This window comes from Helicoverpa armigera, chromosome 20 (assembly GCF_030705265.1).
Source record: "Helicoverpa armigera isolate CAAS_96S chromosome 20, ASM3070526v1, whole genome shotgun sequence".
NCBI lineage: Eukaryota > Metazoa > Arthropoda > Insecta > Lepidoptera > Noctuidae > Helicoverpa > Helicoverpa armigera.
Window position 1 is genome coordinate 4,956,444 of NC_087139.1, and position 18,027 is coordinate 4,974,470.

Below are 18,027 nucleotides of genomic sequence, written 5' to 3' on the forward strand. Positions count from 1 at the left end.
ATTTAAAATGCTCGAATTTTCCTCTCTGTTGCTGGTCCGAATACCTTATAAAGCTTTTGAATATACTTCTTTGTTAACTGGCTTCTTTTATAACCTTTAAGCCTTCCTGATCAGACTCTTATATGTAGGTATAAGGAAACCATTTAAACACACGAAACAAAAGCACCAAAATTACAATCATCAGAAACGAAAATTCACAACAGAATTTCTCTTTGATATCAATTAGGAGCAAGTTTGTGCAATTTCAAAGGAGCGGAGTATGAACAATTAATAACTTACGTTGTGGAACCAGGATATGCGATGTTCCCTTGGGTTGGCGCGAACGTTGCACTCGAAGTAGACGTCATCCCCTTCCTTGATGTCGTGAGGGTTGAGAGTGCTGCCAAGCGTCAGAGACACAAGGGGACTGTCTGGATTCAATATGTGCAATATTAGTTAATATGTTGCGGTTGGTAATGGCGTTTGGTTTTAGATGGATAACGTAAACGATGCCATAGCTAGTTTGAAAATTGTCATTAGTTAAATCTCTTATGTAATTAGGTAATGTCTATTTCGGTAAATTGTGATGTGTTTAAAAATTAATATAGATGACATCGATATGGATACGTTATACAAAAATCATTTGATAACAACATCTGTCACCATATAGAGGTATGCCATCACAACTGACTGAAACTACATGACGTGTAATAATGATAATATGAAAAAAAATGACGTACACGTGTAAATCACTCTATAATACTATTGCAGTTACTGATATAAGCTGTGTCTATTTTCACACTAACTAATACACTTATAACTCCCCCGCAATTTATACATAGTGACAAAAATAACTAGCGTAGGTGTGTAAACACGTGCGGACCGTGAATGTGTCCATCCATGACGTCATTAGATTATGCATCAGTAATAAAGTAGCATGAATAAATATAGTGTCATAATTAAAAATGTAAAAATTACTATGCTTGTGACATTCGCCATTTTCATCATTTTGAAGGTAAAAATTATGTAATGTTGTAAAACGCTCCGGAAAATTTAATGGTTCATATGAGGCTTTTTTTGACTACTATTGCCCTAAACTATTTAAATTATGTATCGTCATTGTTTTGTTATGTAAAAATACCATAAACCATATACCGTATATTTTTTTACATTGTGTGTAATAATTGAAATTAAGGAAATAGAAACAACATTGTTAATTTTATGTTAATTCTTAACTCATTGATCATTATCGATACAAATCATATATTAAACTAATAACAAGCAAAATAATTAGCTCGTGAATTAAAGAAACATTCCTAGAACGCAATTAATGAAACGTACTGTCGCATTTTATGAAAACACTTAGTGCTTTTATTGCTTTGCTGTTCGGAAAAAATAATTTCGAATCCAATAAAGGAAGATATTTGCAATTAGCTATCATACCTGACTGTCGTATTATGGTCCTAGGAGATATTTATCACAATTTTATCAAAGAGGTCTTCATGAAACTGTTTTATTAAATTATCTTCAAAACGGGCCAAAGGATTATGAGAAATTAAATCAATATTGAAAACAAGTAACTACTAAGTTATTAGTTACACGCTAAATACCTAAAGTTTCCTTTCAAACCTTGTTATAGTTGATGAAATTAAATTGTTCGTTGTAGTAAATTTAATAAAGTGCCGGTGTTATGCTTTACGACATATTTTAAGTAATAATGTTTTAGCTTTAAAGGGAGGGATAGAAAGTTAAGACCTAACGTTCTATACTTTCGACACAAACTGATGATATTATTTATTCCTTATCTTACTTTTATTTTTTAACTTTAAACCTACTGGCATCCAAAAACTGGAAGACAACCCTTATACCCACTTAGTTCGTAATAAACAAATATGAATTTAAATTTAAAATCTGAACCAATAAAAAATTAAACCTGAGTGCATCATACTGACTACATAAAAGGCCTACGACGGAACACGAAGGTTTTTAGTTAGTAAGAGTCTGACATTCCCTCACCGCTGCTAACCCACAGCGGGAGGGGACTTAATATAACATTTGATGATTTTTAAAGACGTTAAAAAAATGCATCATACTGATAGCAACATTATACTTACATACAACATTCAATTGCAGCTGATCATCAATAGATTTAGTAGGAAGACTGGGGTTGGCAGCCACGCACTTTATCGTGGCACCATTGTCGATGGGACTGGGGCTGAATACCAATGTACTAACTGACCAGGTCTCGTTGGAGTGGTCGGTTACCTGTTAAATAGATAAAAAATATAGTTGAAAAATATTAAAAAGTATGCTATTCTTTTTTTTCAAGATTACTTTTTGATTAGAAATTATTTTAATGAAGGCTGTGGATATTCATGAATATACTAAAAATAGTTTTAATATTCCCGATACAAATTAAAACAGCCAGCGATTGAAAAACATATGTATTTTTTTCTATACATACAATCGAAAACGAATAAAAGGCTAATAAAAGAGTTGATATTTTATACCTTCATTTTTCAATCGGAGTATATGTATGTTTTCAAAATATTTGCCTGCGAGGCAACAATAACAAAAAAAATTGTTTTGATTTTTTTGTAATTAAAATAAAACTATTCACGCGTAAAAGCATGGATCAATCAAAAATGTAACCAATGTTTCAACAAAGAAATCAATTCGGATAATATTAAATCTGAACATACCAGAGAGACACGAATAAAGCTGCAATTAACCCGAATATTGCACTTTAATGAAACTTTATTGGATTCTCAACGACGAGCGAAAACCCATTCATCGCTAAGAGACTTTCTAAATAACAGTCCTGTAATTCAACTTTCACGTGCAACGATATTTCAGAACTAAAATATAAAAGGCACAAACGGGCTTTTTGAAACAGTCGCTTTTCTGTAAGCTATTGTATAAGCTGGAACGGTCGGTGCGCAATTAGTCGGCCGCTAAATCAAAGTCCATCAATGACCGAATCCGACTATAAAACGCGGCAATCGATTTAAAAGCCACAGTGCGTGCTTAGCTTAGAATGGAAGTTAATTGAGGGATTACCTGCCGCGCTCCGCTTAAATAAGACCAGTGGACGGTGAACAAATTACAAGTAACTACCTTTTGTGATTCGTTTTAATCCACATAAAGGTTACTATGTTTTTAAATATTCTTTTATAGATTACCGATGATCCGAGTTAGATGAATAATGGACAGTCACTAAAATCCTACGTCAGAGGCCGTCAAGTCCCCACCGAGGGGGTCCCCACGTTGTCGTCGTGGTGGGGCTTGCGTGCCTCAATGATCCTGAAGCTCTGCCGGTAGAGATACTCATGCCGGAAAGGTTCAGGGGAGAGGCCAGACAAAGAGGGACCCAGGGAGGGGCCGCTCCTGACCAGTCGACGCTAGTGGACATGGCAAGGATGCGGCCATACCCGCGGAGGTGCAGGCGCACCAAAGCGGTGGTCGTTTGCTCTTCGTACAACGAAGAGCAAACCTTTCGGCGGGTTTGCTGAGCCGGGTTGGCCGGACAGCAGACGGAGGCATGCATAATGCCGCCGCCGAGGGCTTGGCTTAATCGCCCGGCCCAGAGGAAGGACACCTCTTGATAAAAAAACCACCCAATCCCAAGTTTCGGGAGCGCGGCGAGGGGATGAATGGCCGTGGGGGACACGGTCGTTAGCGCTCCCCCCTGTTGGGGCCAGCCGCCCCCAACAGTATGTAGGCTTGCCCCGGTATGAGGCCACTGCCGGGGTGGACGAACAATTGCTCTCATGATCGTGGGAACTATATGGATTCTGACACAAATAAAAACAAAAAAAACAACAACGAAGAACTAAGGGAGTGGGATGAGGACTCGGACTCCGAGTCCGTGTCCAGCGAGGGGGATGCGGGGGGTTTTAAGCTCCCCCGCAACAAGAAGGACCACCGGGCCGACGCCTTCCTCAAGAGGAGGAGGGAAGACCCCGGGTCCTCCTCCGGTGGTCGCGGGGCCTCGGCCAAAAAGGTCGCCAGGAGGCCCGTCAGCGAAGGGCCCGCTAGGGCTTCTGGGGGTGGCGGAGGAGCGGCTCATCGGAGCTCCTCCTCCGAGGAGGAGTCGGCCATCGGCTCCGACCGGGAGCGCAGGGCGGACTTCGAGAAGACGGTGGAGTCCGCCATCAGGCAGGTGGCCTTAAAGAGAAAAAAGGCCAGCAAGGACGGCGCCATTGAGGCCGCCACCGCCTCCATCACCGCCGCAGCGGTGAGCAACTTTGGCCGGGCTCCCGTGAGCGAGCTGGCCAAACTGCAGCAGGAGGTGGCCCGTCTGACGGCCGCCCTGGAGTCTCTCGTGGAGGAGAACAGGAGTCTCCGGGCGGACCTCGCCAAGATGCGCGAGCAGGAGGCGGAGCGCGGCGGGGCCAGGCAACAGGCGCAGACTGCGCCGGCTGAGAGCCAGATCCTGGCCCTAGTCCGTCAGGAGATGGCGGCCTTCCAGGCTCGCTTCTCAGTCCTGGAGGGCAGGGTTCTGCGCCCCCCCTCGCGGCGTCGAAGCCCCCAGCGGCCCAAAGGGCCTCCTATGCGGCTGCGGTTGCAGCGGCACCCCCACCCAGAAGGGGACCGCCGAGCAAGCCCCCTGTCGCGGCGCCGAACGGACCGACCAGGAGGGCGCCCGCTCAGCCAAAGCCCAAGACCGCAAGGGTGGTCCAGGCGCAGAGGCCCCCGGTGCCAACGTCAGCACCGGCTCCGTCGTCGGCACCAGTGGCGAAACGCCCTTCAAAGCCGACACCGTCTGCGGCCCCTACCTCTTCTGCCACTGAGTCTGAGTGGCAGGTAGTGGGGGAAAAGAAAAAGAGGCGGAGGGCGGCCAAAGCGGCCAAAAAGAAGGCCCAGAAACAGCGGCGCAGGGAGCGAGCCGCCGCGGCGAAACTCCGCGCCCCCAAAACCGCGGCTGTAGTAGTCACACTACAGCCGGACGCGGTCAAAAGGGGCGTGTCGTACCGCGACGTGCTCGCCCAAGCAAAGGAGGCGGTGAACCTGCAGGAGCTGGGTATCGCCTCCGGCCTCCGGCTCAGGGTGACCGCAACGGGCGCCCGAATGCTGGAGGTCCCAGGAGCGGCCAGTGGGCCCGCCGCAGACGCTCTAGCCGAGAGGCTTAGGGCGTCCATAAGTGCGGACGACGCCCGAGTCTCCAGGCCCCACAAGTGCGCGGATCTGCGCATCATGGGCCTGGACGACTCAGTTACTGCGGAGGAGGTGGTGGCCGCCGTCGCTAGGACGGGTGGGTGCTCCGCCGACGAAGTCAAGGCGGGCACCATACGTCCCGACTTCAGGGGCACGTGCACCATCACGGTGAGCTGCCCCGTGACGGCGGCCAAGAACATTGTGGACGGCCGAAGATTGCTGGTTGGCTGGGTGTCGGCGCAGGTCAAGCTGCTTGACCCCCGACCGCTGAGGTGCTTCCGATGCCACGTCGGGCATCATGTGGGTGTCCGTTGCACCTCGGAGGTCGACCGCAGCGCCCTCTGCTTCCGCTGCGGTCAGCCCGGTCACAAGGCCGTGGCTTGTAGTGCCGCGCCGCACTGCACTGCATGCGCGGCTGCTGGCAAGCCGGCCGAACACCGGGCAGGGAGCAAGTCCTGTGCCCCACCCGCCAAGTCCAAGGGTAGGGGCAAGGGCGGGCCGTCCGTCGCCGCCACCGCTACCACCTCCGCAGTGGCCACCACCGCAGCTCCTGCGGCCGCCGCCGCCTCCAACGCTGCCGCCGCTGTCGACGCCGTCGTCGCCACTGCTGCTGTCGCGGAGCCCGTCTCTGCGTCTCAAGAGGAGGAAGACGTGATGGAGTGCTAATCTGGCTCCACTACGCTTCCTCCAGGCGAACATCAACCACTGCGCCCGTGCCCAGGATCTGTTGCTCCAAAGCATGGCGCAGTGGTCGATCAACATCGCCGTGGTCGCTGAGCCGTACTTTGTCCTTCCCAGGGATGACTGGGTTAAGGACCTTAGCGGCTCAGTGACCATCATATCGTCGGCCGCCGCTGGTACTCCTTCCCTCGAAGGGGTGAAGAGTGGAAGGGTTGCGTCGCAGCACGGTTCGGGGAGATAGTCGTCGTGGGGTGTACTTCTCCCCGAGCCGAACTCTCCGAGTTCCACAACTCCCTCCTGGAGTTGTCCGTCGTCGTCGGAAGTTATTCCCTCCCTGTGCTAGTGTTAGGGGACTTCAACGCCAAGAATTTGGCCTGGGGTTCCCGACGCACAGATGCACGGGGTAGGATGGTGGAGGACTGGGCGCTGGAAGCAGGCCTGGTCGTCCTCAATCGGGGTTCTGTCCCCACGTGTGTACGGATGCGGGGCGAGTCAGTGGTGGATATCTCGTTCGCCAGCCCCGCTCTGCTACCGCGTGTCTTTGACTGGCGCGTGGAGGAGGGGGTGGAGACCTACTCCGATCACCGGTACATCCGGTTTGACGTCTCCGCCCAGAACCCTAGCGCGCCGGTCCTGCAGACCCCGAGTGGTCCACGTTGGGCGCTGAGGCACCTTGACCGGGAGCTTCTCCTGGAAGCCTCAGTCGTGCAGGCCTGGGTGTCATCACCGGACAGGCCCGCCGACATCAACGACGAGGCGGAGTGGTTCCGGGAGACCATGTCCGAGATTTGTGACGTGGCCATGCCCCGAGTCCCGCCAGGACGCGCCCGACGCCAGGTGTACTGGTGGTCTTGCGAGATCGCGGCCCTTCGAGAGGCGTGCGTCGCTGCGAGGCACCTGTACACCAGACACCGCAGGCTGCGCATCCGCCCTCCGGATGCAGAAGCCAGGGAAGCAGAGCTGTACGAGGGATACAGAGCTGCGAAGACCGCCCTCCAATTGGCCATCGTCCAGGCCAAGGAGGTGGCCAATGCGGAGCTGCTGGGGTCTCTGGACAGGGACCCGTGGGGGCGCCCGTACAAAATGGTGCGGGGCAAGCTCCGCCCATGGGCCCCCCCGCTGACCCAGAGTCTTCGGCCTCAGCTGGTGGAGGAGGTGGTGAGCGCTCTGTTCCCTTCGCGCGGGGAACACTCTCCCCCGCCCATGTCTCTGCAACCCGCGGTGTCAAGTACGGACCACACTTCCGACGACGACGATGTCCCCGAGGTGACTGGGGTGGACCTGAGAGTGGCGGTGGCTAGGCTGAAAGCCAAAAACACCGCCCCAGGGCCTGATGGCCTGCCTGGCAAGGCCTGGGTCCTGGCCCTTGAGGCTCTCGGGCCTCGACTTAGGGGGCTTCTCAGCGCATGTTTGGAGAGGGGCCAGTTCCCACTTCGTTGGAAGACAGGGAAACTGGTCCTCATACGGAAGCCGGGGCGCCCTGCGGACTCTCCGTCCGCATACCGGCCTATCGTGTTGCTCGACGAGGTGGGCAAGCTCTTTGAGCGAGTTGTCGCACACCGCCTCGTCGCGCACCTTGGGGGGATAGGGCCGGACCTTGCGGACCACCAGTTCGGTTTCCGCAAGGGCGCTCAACGGTGGACGCCATCATGCGCGTGAGCTCTCACGACGGGGATGCTGTGTCCCGGGGGGGGGTCGTCTTGGCGGTGTCTCTTGACATCGCCAACGCCTTCAACACCCTTCCCTGGAGTTGCATCAGGGAGGCACTCCGGTATCACCGGGTGCCGACCTACCTTCGTCGCGTGGTCGAGGCCTATCTGTCGGATAGGTCCATCATTTACCCTGGTCACAACGGGGAATGGAACCGGCGAGAGATGTCGTGCGGTGTTCCGCAGGGGTCGGTACTGGGGCCGCTCTTGTGGAACATCGGCTACGACTGGTGCTGCGCGCCGACCTCCCTAGCGGCGTCAGCGTGGTCTGCTACGCTGACGACACGCTGGTTCTGGCACAAGGGAGGTCGCACCAGGAGGCGGCCGACATAATGACGCGCGGGGTTGCGATAGTCATCGAGAGGATCCAGCTGCTGGGACTGGAGGTGGCCTTGCACAAATCCGAGGCCATGTGCTTTCATGGGCTTCGGAACGCGCCACCTTCAGGCTCCCAAGTCACGGTGGGGGCTACCATCGGCGTCGAGAGGGCGATGAAGTACCTGGGACTCGTCCTCGACGGCCGGTGGAGCTTCGTCGAGCACTTCCCACGTTTGGGCCCCAAACTGGAGAAGGCAGGTGCTGCATTCAAGCGGCTCCTGCCCAACCTGGGAGGCCCAAACGCCCCTGCCGTAAACTCTACGCGGGGTCATGCGGTCCATGGCCCTTTACGGGGCCCCGGTATGGGCACGTTCGGCACGGCCGCGGGCTGTGCACTACCTGAACGTGCCCCAAAGGGTGATAGCCATTAGGCTAATCCGGGGGTACCGCACGATCTCCCGCGAAGCAGCTGGCCTACTCGCTGGACTGCCACCGTGGGATCTGGAGGCGAGGGTCTTCTTGCGCCTGTACGACTGGCGCGAGGAGGCTCAGCGCCGGGGAGAAACCCCGTTGCCGCGGCAAGTTGTCGCGCAGCGGGCGGAGCTCCGGCGCGATCTCATGGTGGCCTGGAGGGAGCGACTATCGCAACCCAGTGCAGGGCACGCCACCATCGTGGCGGTAAGTCCCCTCTTTGAGGAGTGGCTCGGGAGGAGTCACGGCGCCCTCACTTACCGCATGACGCAGGTCCTCACCGGACACGGTTGTTTCGGGAGGTACCTGCACCGCATCGGTCGTGAGGAGGCGCCCGGGTGTCACCATTGTGCGGACAGCCCCGAGGACACGGTGGACCACACAGTCCAGGTGTGCCCCGCATGGGAAGGGCACCGCCGGGTCCTCGTCGAGGCTTTGGGCGGCGGCGACCTCGCGTCCGGCCCTGGTTCAGGCCATGGTCCGGGGCGAGAGGAATGGGATGCCGTCGCCTCCTTCTGCGAAGCGGTCATGCTCGAGAAGGAGGAGGCGGAACGCCAGAGAGTCCGCACCTCTCATCCCGGCCGCCGCGCTGGACCAGGTAGACACCATGGGCGCCGGGTGTCGCGAGATGACTCCCGGCCACCGTAGGCGTGGGTCTGTGGGCGGTGAGTTCGGGTGGCTCATCGTCCCTCTGTCTTCCTAGACGACAGACCCGTGTCGACGGCGCGCGTTGTTCCACGCGCTCCTCAAAGAGACGTCAGCAACCCCAGCGGGGCCCAGCAGGGCCAAGGCCTGCCGGGGCTGCGGGTTGTTCGAAAGAGATACCGCGGCCCTGGTACATAAAAGGCCTATGACGGAACACGACGATTTTAGTCAGTAAGAGTCTGACACTCCCTCACCGCTGCTAACCCACAGCGGGAGGGTCATTGATGATTTTACGTCGATAAAAACAAAAAGAGGCCGTCAAGTTAATTTCTGAAATGTCTGACACTAAAGCTGTTTAGGTTCTTAAAACCAGCTATGTAACTTGACAACAAGATTTACCATTTTATAAGCCATAGGTATTCTCAAGTCGCGAGTGAAACCGCTGCTTCCAAATAAATACAACTTATGTACTAGTACTTATTTCTCATGCAAAATACGAAAATGTACCTCGAATCTAGTGGGTTTGACCACGGCGAGGCTTATAAAAGGGGTCACGTACAGTCGCCTTGAGGACGCGTCTTCCGGACAAACGGATTGACCGACTCAACTAGGTATAAAGCCAGCGGCGTGTGAATAGAACCAAATTAATACAAAGTTACCTTTGTCGGCACTTGTTTTGAAACGTTCAGTTGATGGCTTTTCGAAGAATTTTAATTTCTGTGCTCGAGTACCTATTAATAACGATTGGGTTGCGTTGGCGGCCAAAATTAGAGAAATTGTTACCTTTAGTGATCAGAAATAAAAGTAAAAGGTCATTGTCAGGCAGATCTATGTACATCAAAGACTATAAAACCACTTGACTGCGCATACAGTGCCCCGACGCTCGCCAAAAGTTAGTGATTTTGCGCGTACTATAAGGCTACGATCAGTACGATCCTTTAGTAGCGACCGTGAACTGACCAATAGTAGCCGCGGATTATGCCGCGTCCCCCCGCCCGCAGCGGTGAGTCGTGTTCTTAGAAGAAATTGGCGAGTGCGCTCTCTAGTGGTTATTTACTTTATGATGTACATTAATAAAGTTTGGCCTTTCCTAAATCCCGGGACGTTAACTGGGGCAGATGGAGACTAACCTGACAGATAGCCTTTGCGCCAAATCTCTATTTTTGGCGAAACGTAGAATTGCTCGGTCCCTAAAAATAGTATTACCTAAATGTCGCGTTGTTTAGTTGCTGTCTTGGTAACCTTAGTTTACCACTAATGTTATAAATGCTTTGTTTTTTGCTTTTACATTATTTTTGTAGCCTAGAATACGCACTGAAAAAAAGGTAAAGAATACGAAAGCATAAAGAAAACAAAATGGTTTGCGTCATACAAAAAAAATACAGCTTCACAAAATATAAACTGAAAATTATCTTTCAATATAAAAAAATATATATATTGCAGGTAAATAAAAAAATACAGAGATAAAATTTAAAATTAAGTCACACTTACCATATTCTTATCGAAACTTCTATTATCCTTGTACCAGACGATGTGAGCTGGTGGTCTGCTGCCTTCCGACACGCAGCGAAGAGTGGCTGCAGCCGCAGACAACAGTTGCTGCGGCCGGTTCAGTAATGATACTGATAGTGGTACCACTGGTGAAAAACCATTATTGTTAGACAAGGTGATATACATAGATAGCTAGTTTTTCTTTTAAGAGGCAACAGTACTTTTGTTGATCGGAGATTATCAAGTAAGGGAGAAAACTTTTGTTGGGTCAGGATCCCGGCTATCATTTGAACATCTTTGGCAGTCATTACGAGTAGTCAGAAGAAAGTCTGACTACCAGTCTTGCAAAGGCGTATTGGGTTGGCTGGGTAAGTAAGTGGGTTGAGTCGCGCCTAGTAAAATACTGGTACTTGACTGAAACTGGTTAGACTGGAAGCCGACCCTAACATAGTTAGGAAAAGGCTAGGCAGTAAGATGTGAAAATATATGGAGCTAAGTTAACCATCTTTATTCAAATGTATGTTATAAATTAATGAGGAGATTTACATTATTAAAACGGGGATCCAGCCTTTTAGCTGTTACAAAAAGGTTCGAAGAATCGTTTATTTTAATATAGCCCTTTGTTAGCTTACAGTGTGTTCTAGAAGACAACCTTATTTTAATTATGGCTTGACGTGAAAAGGTTTTGAAATTATTTCTAAAATGACCTAGATTTAAAAACGTTTGAATAGTTTATATTTAGAAATAATTAGTTTTCTCAGAAACCGAAGCGTGTACAGTCTATAAATAACAATAACTCTTTATATTGACTCATGCCCTAAATGGAGCATGAATTTATAGGGGTACCGAATGTTTTGTTTTGTTGACAGCCGTCAAACCCGGAAAAATAGCATTTTTGTACTGACTTACATAAAATTCAACTGCACCAAAACCGTGTCATTATTATTATGAAATTATTTTAAATTACGTCATTTTCTTCTAAAATTATTTATACCTAAACCTAAAACTTGACAATATCTTCGTATTATAATACAACTCTTTTGGATATTTCTTTAGGACCTAACCTACGATAAAAATAACACTGGCGCCAAATAAAGTTACTCCCATAATTGAAACCTAATCTAACACTAAACCGTGTTTGACGTGAGATTTATTGCTGTTTACAAAATGTACCAAAGAAAGGGCACGATTGTGTACCAAAGTACCAACTTATCTTTTATTTTAATCTCCGTTCGTCCACGTTCGTTTCCTCGCTCAGATTGAGCGGAAATTCAGCCAACTTCAAGTCACTGTGGATTTATTATTAGCTTTATTGGTTTTCCAGGTTGAAACAATAAGTATTATTTATACGCTGTTAGGTTTCAGTAAGTTTTGGTTAGATTTACATAGCTGGTTAGAAATAAAAATAAGCAACATACTTATTTTTAAACCTTTTGAGCCAAACAGTAAAACTGATCATAGAGACTTAGGTATGAGTTATTTACATAAAATATGTTTCATTTTAAATTAAGTTCTTAGTTACAAAGGAAATGAGACATTTTTCAATGAGAACTTACGTATAATACTGGTTTTACCAAATTAATTTGTAATTTGTTAGGACAATGAGTAGGCCTAGAAGTAAATGGGATTAATGTCAGTATTTTTGCTATAACAAAAGACATTAAAACAAAGGGGTTTTAACAAAATATAGGTACATAGCTTAAAATATCGCCAAAACAGAAAACGTAGCTAGAAATTCCGACATGATGAGTCTAGACATCTTTCTGAAGTGTAAAATGGTTTTATTCACAAACAGGACTTTGACTGACATGCAGAAGCTCAAACACAATAATATTATAATGCTCAGAAATATACAGTAGTATACCCTTATAAAATAACTTGTTTGTAGTGTTTTTTTCGTTGGCAACAGGCTGATTGAAAACTTCGCCAAAAATTTAGCATTTTCATTCCGATTAAGAATTCCGATGAAGCCTATAAAATTATTTCTAAACTGAAACTCCAAGGTTTTTCTGACTTAAAATAAATACTTTCAATCAATACTACAGGTTTAATATGATAACTTCCCTCGTCAAAATCGGTGGCGGCTTACCTACTAATAACTTCCGAGCGCAGCTACCGTCTATCAGTTGATTCCTAAAATCCTATTCAAGACGCCATAAAGTTTGGAGACAAATGATAAATGACATTTATTTTGCCAATACGTTGAAAACACTTGTACACGTCACTATATTATATACCTACTTATAGCTGTTTTATATCATACTAGCGGTTTTTCCGCGGTTTCACCCGCATCACTGGCCGCATCGGGATAAAATATAGCCTATGTTACTCGCAGATAACATAGCTTTCTAATGGTGAAAGAATATTTAAAACCGATACAGTAGTTTTTGAGTTTATCCATTACAACCAAACAGACAACGTTTTCCTCTTTATAATATTAGTAAAGTATAGATAGTATAGATAGATACTTACAATTCATCTCCAGCCTAACAACTTTCTCCTGTGGTGGCACCAAGTTGGTATTCGAGGCTCTGCACTTGAACGTGGTGTTGAGGTCTTCTCTCTTCAAATGCTGGAGTTCCAGCCGGTTGACAATCACGTGAGTATCAGTCTTCACTCCTATGTACTGGGAGGCTGGTGTGCCGTCTATCCACCAGGACACCGTTGGTTCTGGACGGCCTGGTGAAGTAAATGGGAATGACATATTTGTAAGAAATTCTACTGTCGTAAAAACATTACAGATCTAAGTTAAAGGGTTTTCATGATTATATTTTGGTTAAGGACTAACATAACTAAGAATATTCTTGTAAATAAATTACTTCTTTTTCTAACGATGTACTTGATTTATCAATTAGATATTAAATGAGCAATGATTGCACTAAGTCAAAAAAAAGAATTATTCATTATTCATTTAAAAAATATAAGTTTACCAAAGTTTGCAAAATGCCACTCGATACCATTACTTGGTTATTTTTTTACATTTTCAACAAATAGTAAAATTGGCGCGCGAATTGATTTGTTCGCGTGGTCCGCGAGCTTTGTCTATGGTTGAATTTGTTTTGCTCTCAGGTACAAAATGATCACAAAGCCATAAATCCTAATACATAAAAAAGATTTTTTTTTTTAAACTTAGAACATTTTATGTAATAAGAGATTGAAAAAAAAAAACTTATATGGCTTTTAAAAATATGTAGTAATATTTCGAATTGAAATAATAATTTAAATTAAATATATTTATTTTATGCGTGGATTATTTTCTGGGTGGCATAAATGTAAATAAGGCTAAATATACTGGACGTATTTAGGGTTCCAATTTCAAAATTTGCAGTTTTTTTATTGATACGGCTACATTTGTTTGTTTGGTAAAAAATGTTTTTATAGTGGTTAGTAAATAGTTGGTCTTTTGACATGCTCTTGTCGAATTACATCACCTACACTCATCTATTAAATGTACCGGCAACAGTTAAATATTTTTCAGGCAACAAATAATTAAGTATAAGCTTGATAACAGGGTCAAAGCCTAAACTCCCCTGTCCGGGCCGCTGCATCATCACAATTGGTGGGCGCACGGCCGAAGATAATCCGCTGCGAGCACTGGCTCGAAGCCAGGCGGCCATACTGCGGACTTTTCAATGAACCCATTCGAATGGAATATCTCTTCCAATGTTTCCATAAAAGAAATCAAGCAATAGAAAAAAAATGAGCACCCCACTGTTCAGTATTTTTGTGACGGCTTAAGTAAAGCACTGCTCGGTGGATGGAGTTTAGTTTTAGTTATATTTTCGCCAAAATATAGCTTTCTATTGGTAAAAAATGCATAAAAGCATAGTTTGGGTAGGTATTTATAGCATCACAAGCTATTCCTTTTGATTTAATACTAGCTATTACCATTACCATTCACTTGCGCATTACTTCCCGTGCCCGAATGAAGCATACCAAGAAGTAAGCAAGCTTATAGCACTCACAAATAAGCGATAGAATTTTCAAATTCTGTTCCGTAAATCCACTGTTTAACTCCTACAACGTCACAATCTCACAATTCACTCTTTACAAAAATGGGTTCGTTTAGGTTGCTACGTTTAACTTATAAATACATGTTATTTAATTGAACCTTATAGCTTATTGTCTAGTCCACACGCTTGTTCCTATAAGAATATAAGTCAATTGTTGTATTTTCATATATTTTTTTCTATAGATTTAATAATAATAATTTTAGTTGTAAGTTTTATTTTATTTTATTTTGCTGTGCCCTACAGGGTCCATAATTGTACCTAGCTCCAAGCCAAATTGTAACAGCTACTTTATACATTGTGGAATGCAAATAAATAATATGAATATGAATGAACTTTCAATTACATTGTGATACGAGGTAGTTAGGTAAATTCCTAAGAAGGAGTCTCACACATAGCCAACTTCTCTCTAAACACTAATGGCCATGCTGCATGAGACTAACGGAACAACGCGTAGCGTTAGTAATTGACGTCATGTTAATTTATGTTTGTTTTACTGCGTTTTGCATTTACAGGTTCATAGCGTGTCTGTATGTTGCAAACAAAACAGTTCTAATTTTGAATTTTATGTATTTGTGGTACTTTAACTGTCACCAAAAGGTTTATTTATTTACCTACTATTTACTATGCTAACTCAATAAAGAGAAAACATTTCGAAGTCACAAATGGATGGATTAGTGTAGAAAAATGCTATCTCAATGTAGCTTTTAATATTCAACTATGTAATAGGTACACTGGTAGGTAACTGAATTTATAAGTAAGAAGAAGTCTCGATCGTCAACTTCTCTCCAAGCACTAATGTCCTGACGTATTCCATGAAGCATGAGCGTCAGTGACGGAACAACGCGTAGCGTGAGTAATTGACGTCATGTTAATTATGTTTGTTTACTGCGTTTTGCATTTACAGGTGCATAGCGTGTCAGTATGTTGCTAACAAAACAGTTCTAATTTTGAATTGTGTTTATGCTATATTTGTAGGACTTTAATGTCACTAAAAAGTTTTAGGTACTTGTCTATGGGTACTAATACAATAAAGAGGAAACTTTTTTGTTTGTTGTTTAAACGCTAAAGGCTCCGAAACTACTAAACCGATTTGAAAAATTGTTTCACTGCTGGAAAGCTACATTCTTTTCAAGTTTCCACAGAACGTGTGTAAAACCGCGGGAAATCGGCTAGTATTAAAATAAAGGTATTTAAATAGTCATTCTCTTCCAAAATTTATTTCATTCGGTGACATTTAAAAGAGCACTCAATGAAATAACCAATATTAAGTGTAAACCCGTAGTGGTCGGATGTTAACAAATGTACACATTTGTGTACACACGCCTTTATACCTATTGGGATATTAAACTTTTGAGCGGTGAACCGAACTTTGTAGAATGTCAATACGTGGTTCATAACCTTGTTCGTTTGTATCGTCGAGATCTGTGTAAAAGCTCAGCTTTTAAAGCATTTAATTCAATAACCAAATGTGGAAAGTAAATAGAATATTTCCAGCATGTTGTATGAAGCATAAATTAACAATAAATAAGTCAAATTCATATACCTACTATAGCTTGATTTGATTCAAAATAACAGTAATGATACGGTATGTAATATGCTTTAAATACAAATGCCACGAATTCACTTAACAACTGACACGATATAAGTTAAAAACAGAATACATAAAAGTGCACATACCTCCCCGTACTTCACAGACCAGCACCAACGCTGCACCTTCCTCCAACGGTCCCACTACGCCCGACACATCAGCACCAGACTTGTCATACAGCAGCATCTGATGCGGAGGCACTACCAAGAACAAACTCCCATATAATACTCACTACTTCACTCCGAATAGCCCATCTCCCAACCCTGATCATAACATAAATATGGAATGAAAACTGAGGGCGTGATCGTTCACGATAATATGCGAGCGCCAGATTTGATTATTATTAGACGCCATTAATGAACACCCTCCGTTCTCAATGGTAATTGGATATTTTATGATGTTATGAATATGCCTGATTATGTAAGTAAGAGAGTTCTTTGTGTGAGCAGTCCCTTTGCTAACAAAAGGCTCCTTGCAAATTACCTCTCGGCGCGAGCAGACTAATGGATTTCAATGGAGTTGCATATATGCGATGTAGGCTTACTTTTAAATGCTTTGTTCTGTGCAAAAGAAATTTACTTCCCTCATCTCCTTTGCTTACGTCTTTCGTCGCCTTGAATAGGGTAATTTCTTTGAAAAGCTCAACGGTAGTTTGCTCGGCATTTTATAGGCCATGTTCATATTTTTATGCTCCCAGCCCGGTAATATTTCTTAAGAATACAGTTATGCGGCTATTCAATAAGCCTATTAGAGTAATTATATAGCGCAGTCCTCAACAAGGTTATCTTATTAATAACATCCATAATGAATATAATGATATAGGAACCATTATGAAATACCAATAATTCGTGTTACGTATCGATACGAAATCGATACGGATCGTGGAAGTGGTAAAGAAAATGATTATTGTGAAAACAAACAACGCAATACGTATTAATTATGCCACCATTTACCGAAGAATGAATACAGATCTACTCGTAACTCATTCCGTAAATTGAGAGAACCATTTTCCGTCTAAGGTTTTAATAAGCAAATAAAGGGGATCAGTTCGCCGGACTGATAACGTTCAGACAATTTGATCTATTCAAATCTAATTTCCTTTTAAATTTAACCTGTCTCCTGCAGATTTTATCTGTGTCATCGTCGGCGGGCATCGTTTTTATCAGAGGCAGCTGAGCAACCTCGCCGATCCCGAGTCGACAGTTCATAATTAAAATGTCTGCGCGTTGTCATCACTCGGCCACCGCGCGCCTCCCGCGATTCATCGTAATGACTAAATTGATTCCCAGTTGTCGACTCATAACAATTTTTGAGTCTATTTTTATTTTAACGAGATTGTCTGGTCCGATGTCACTTAACTTGACTGTGGTCACACAGCAAAAGTATTTTATGAAATTACATGTTTTAAAAACAAATATCGAGGGTAAAGTTTGGTATTACAAAATATTTAAAGGTTTACTTAGAATACAATGCCGAAGGGTAATAATGGTTTTGTGTATCTACAATAAAAATACATATCTGGTCTAGACTGATTTAATTCTGCTTTTCAAAACTTTTACCTGACATTAGACGTTACTTTGATCTTGTATTTTTGTATGGCGTTAATTCTATTTGCTTCGTTTCATTAAGCGCTCTATTTGTTGGAGTTTGTTTGGTTTTTTACCGAAGGTTTTCTACGAACTTACCTATTACCGTGAGTCTGATTTGGAAGTTTCTTGTGGGCGAGTTTTTGAAGTCTACTCTGCATCTGTAGACGCCTTCGTCGTCGAGTTGTACGGAGCTCAGCGTGAGTGCTGCGGGCCGGGCGACAGTTGCGAAGTACGCCCGGGGACCGAACGCTCCCGGGTCCGACCATTGTAGTGCCTTGTTGAACGACCGCCCACGGACGTCGAAACTGTTACAAAAAATATTACCTTCAAGTCTCTACTTTCCGAGAAATGTAGTAGGTATAGTACATAGTTCTATGTTAGGTATA

The 18,027-nt window shown here is 45.1% G+C and overlaps 1 protein-coding gene across 2 annotated transcripts in view; it reads right to left on the bottom strand.

Moving 5' to 3' along the window:
- The window catches only part of LOC110379573 (synaptogenesis protein syg-2), a 97,234-nt gene that overhangs the window by 13,660 nt on the left and 65,547 nt on the right, over window positions 1-18,027 (bottom strand). For both annotated transcript variants that reach the window (XM_064039807.1, XM_064039806.1), the window contains exons 4-9: window positions 17,738-17,946; window positions 16,142-16,252; window positions 12,924-13,130; window positions 10,452-10,597; window positions 2,094-2,244; window positions 280-410 (exon numbers count right to left, since the gene is read on the bottom strand). In XM_064039807.1, the coding sequence (XP_063895877.1) occupies window positions 280-410; window positions 2,094-2,244; window positions 10,452-10,597; window positions 12,924-13,130; window positions 16,142-16,252; window positions 17,738-17,946 (955 nt within the window). The remainder of the gene's footprint in view (window positions 1-279; window positions 411-2,093; window positions 2,245-10,451; window positions 10,598-12,923; window positions 13,131-16,141; window positions 16,253-17,737; window positions 17,947-18,027) is intronic.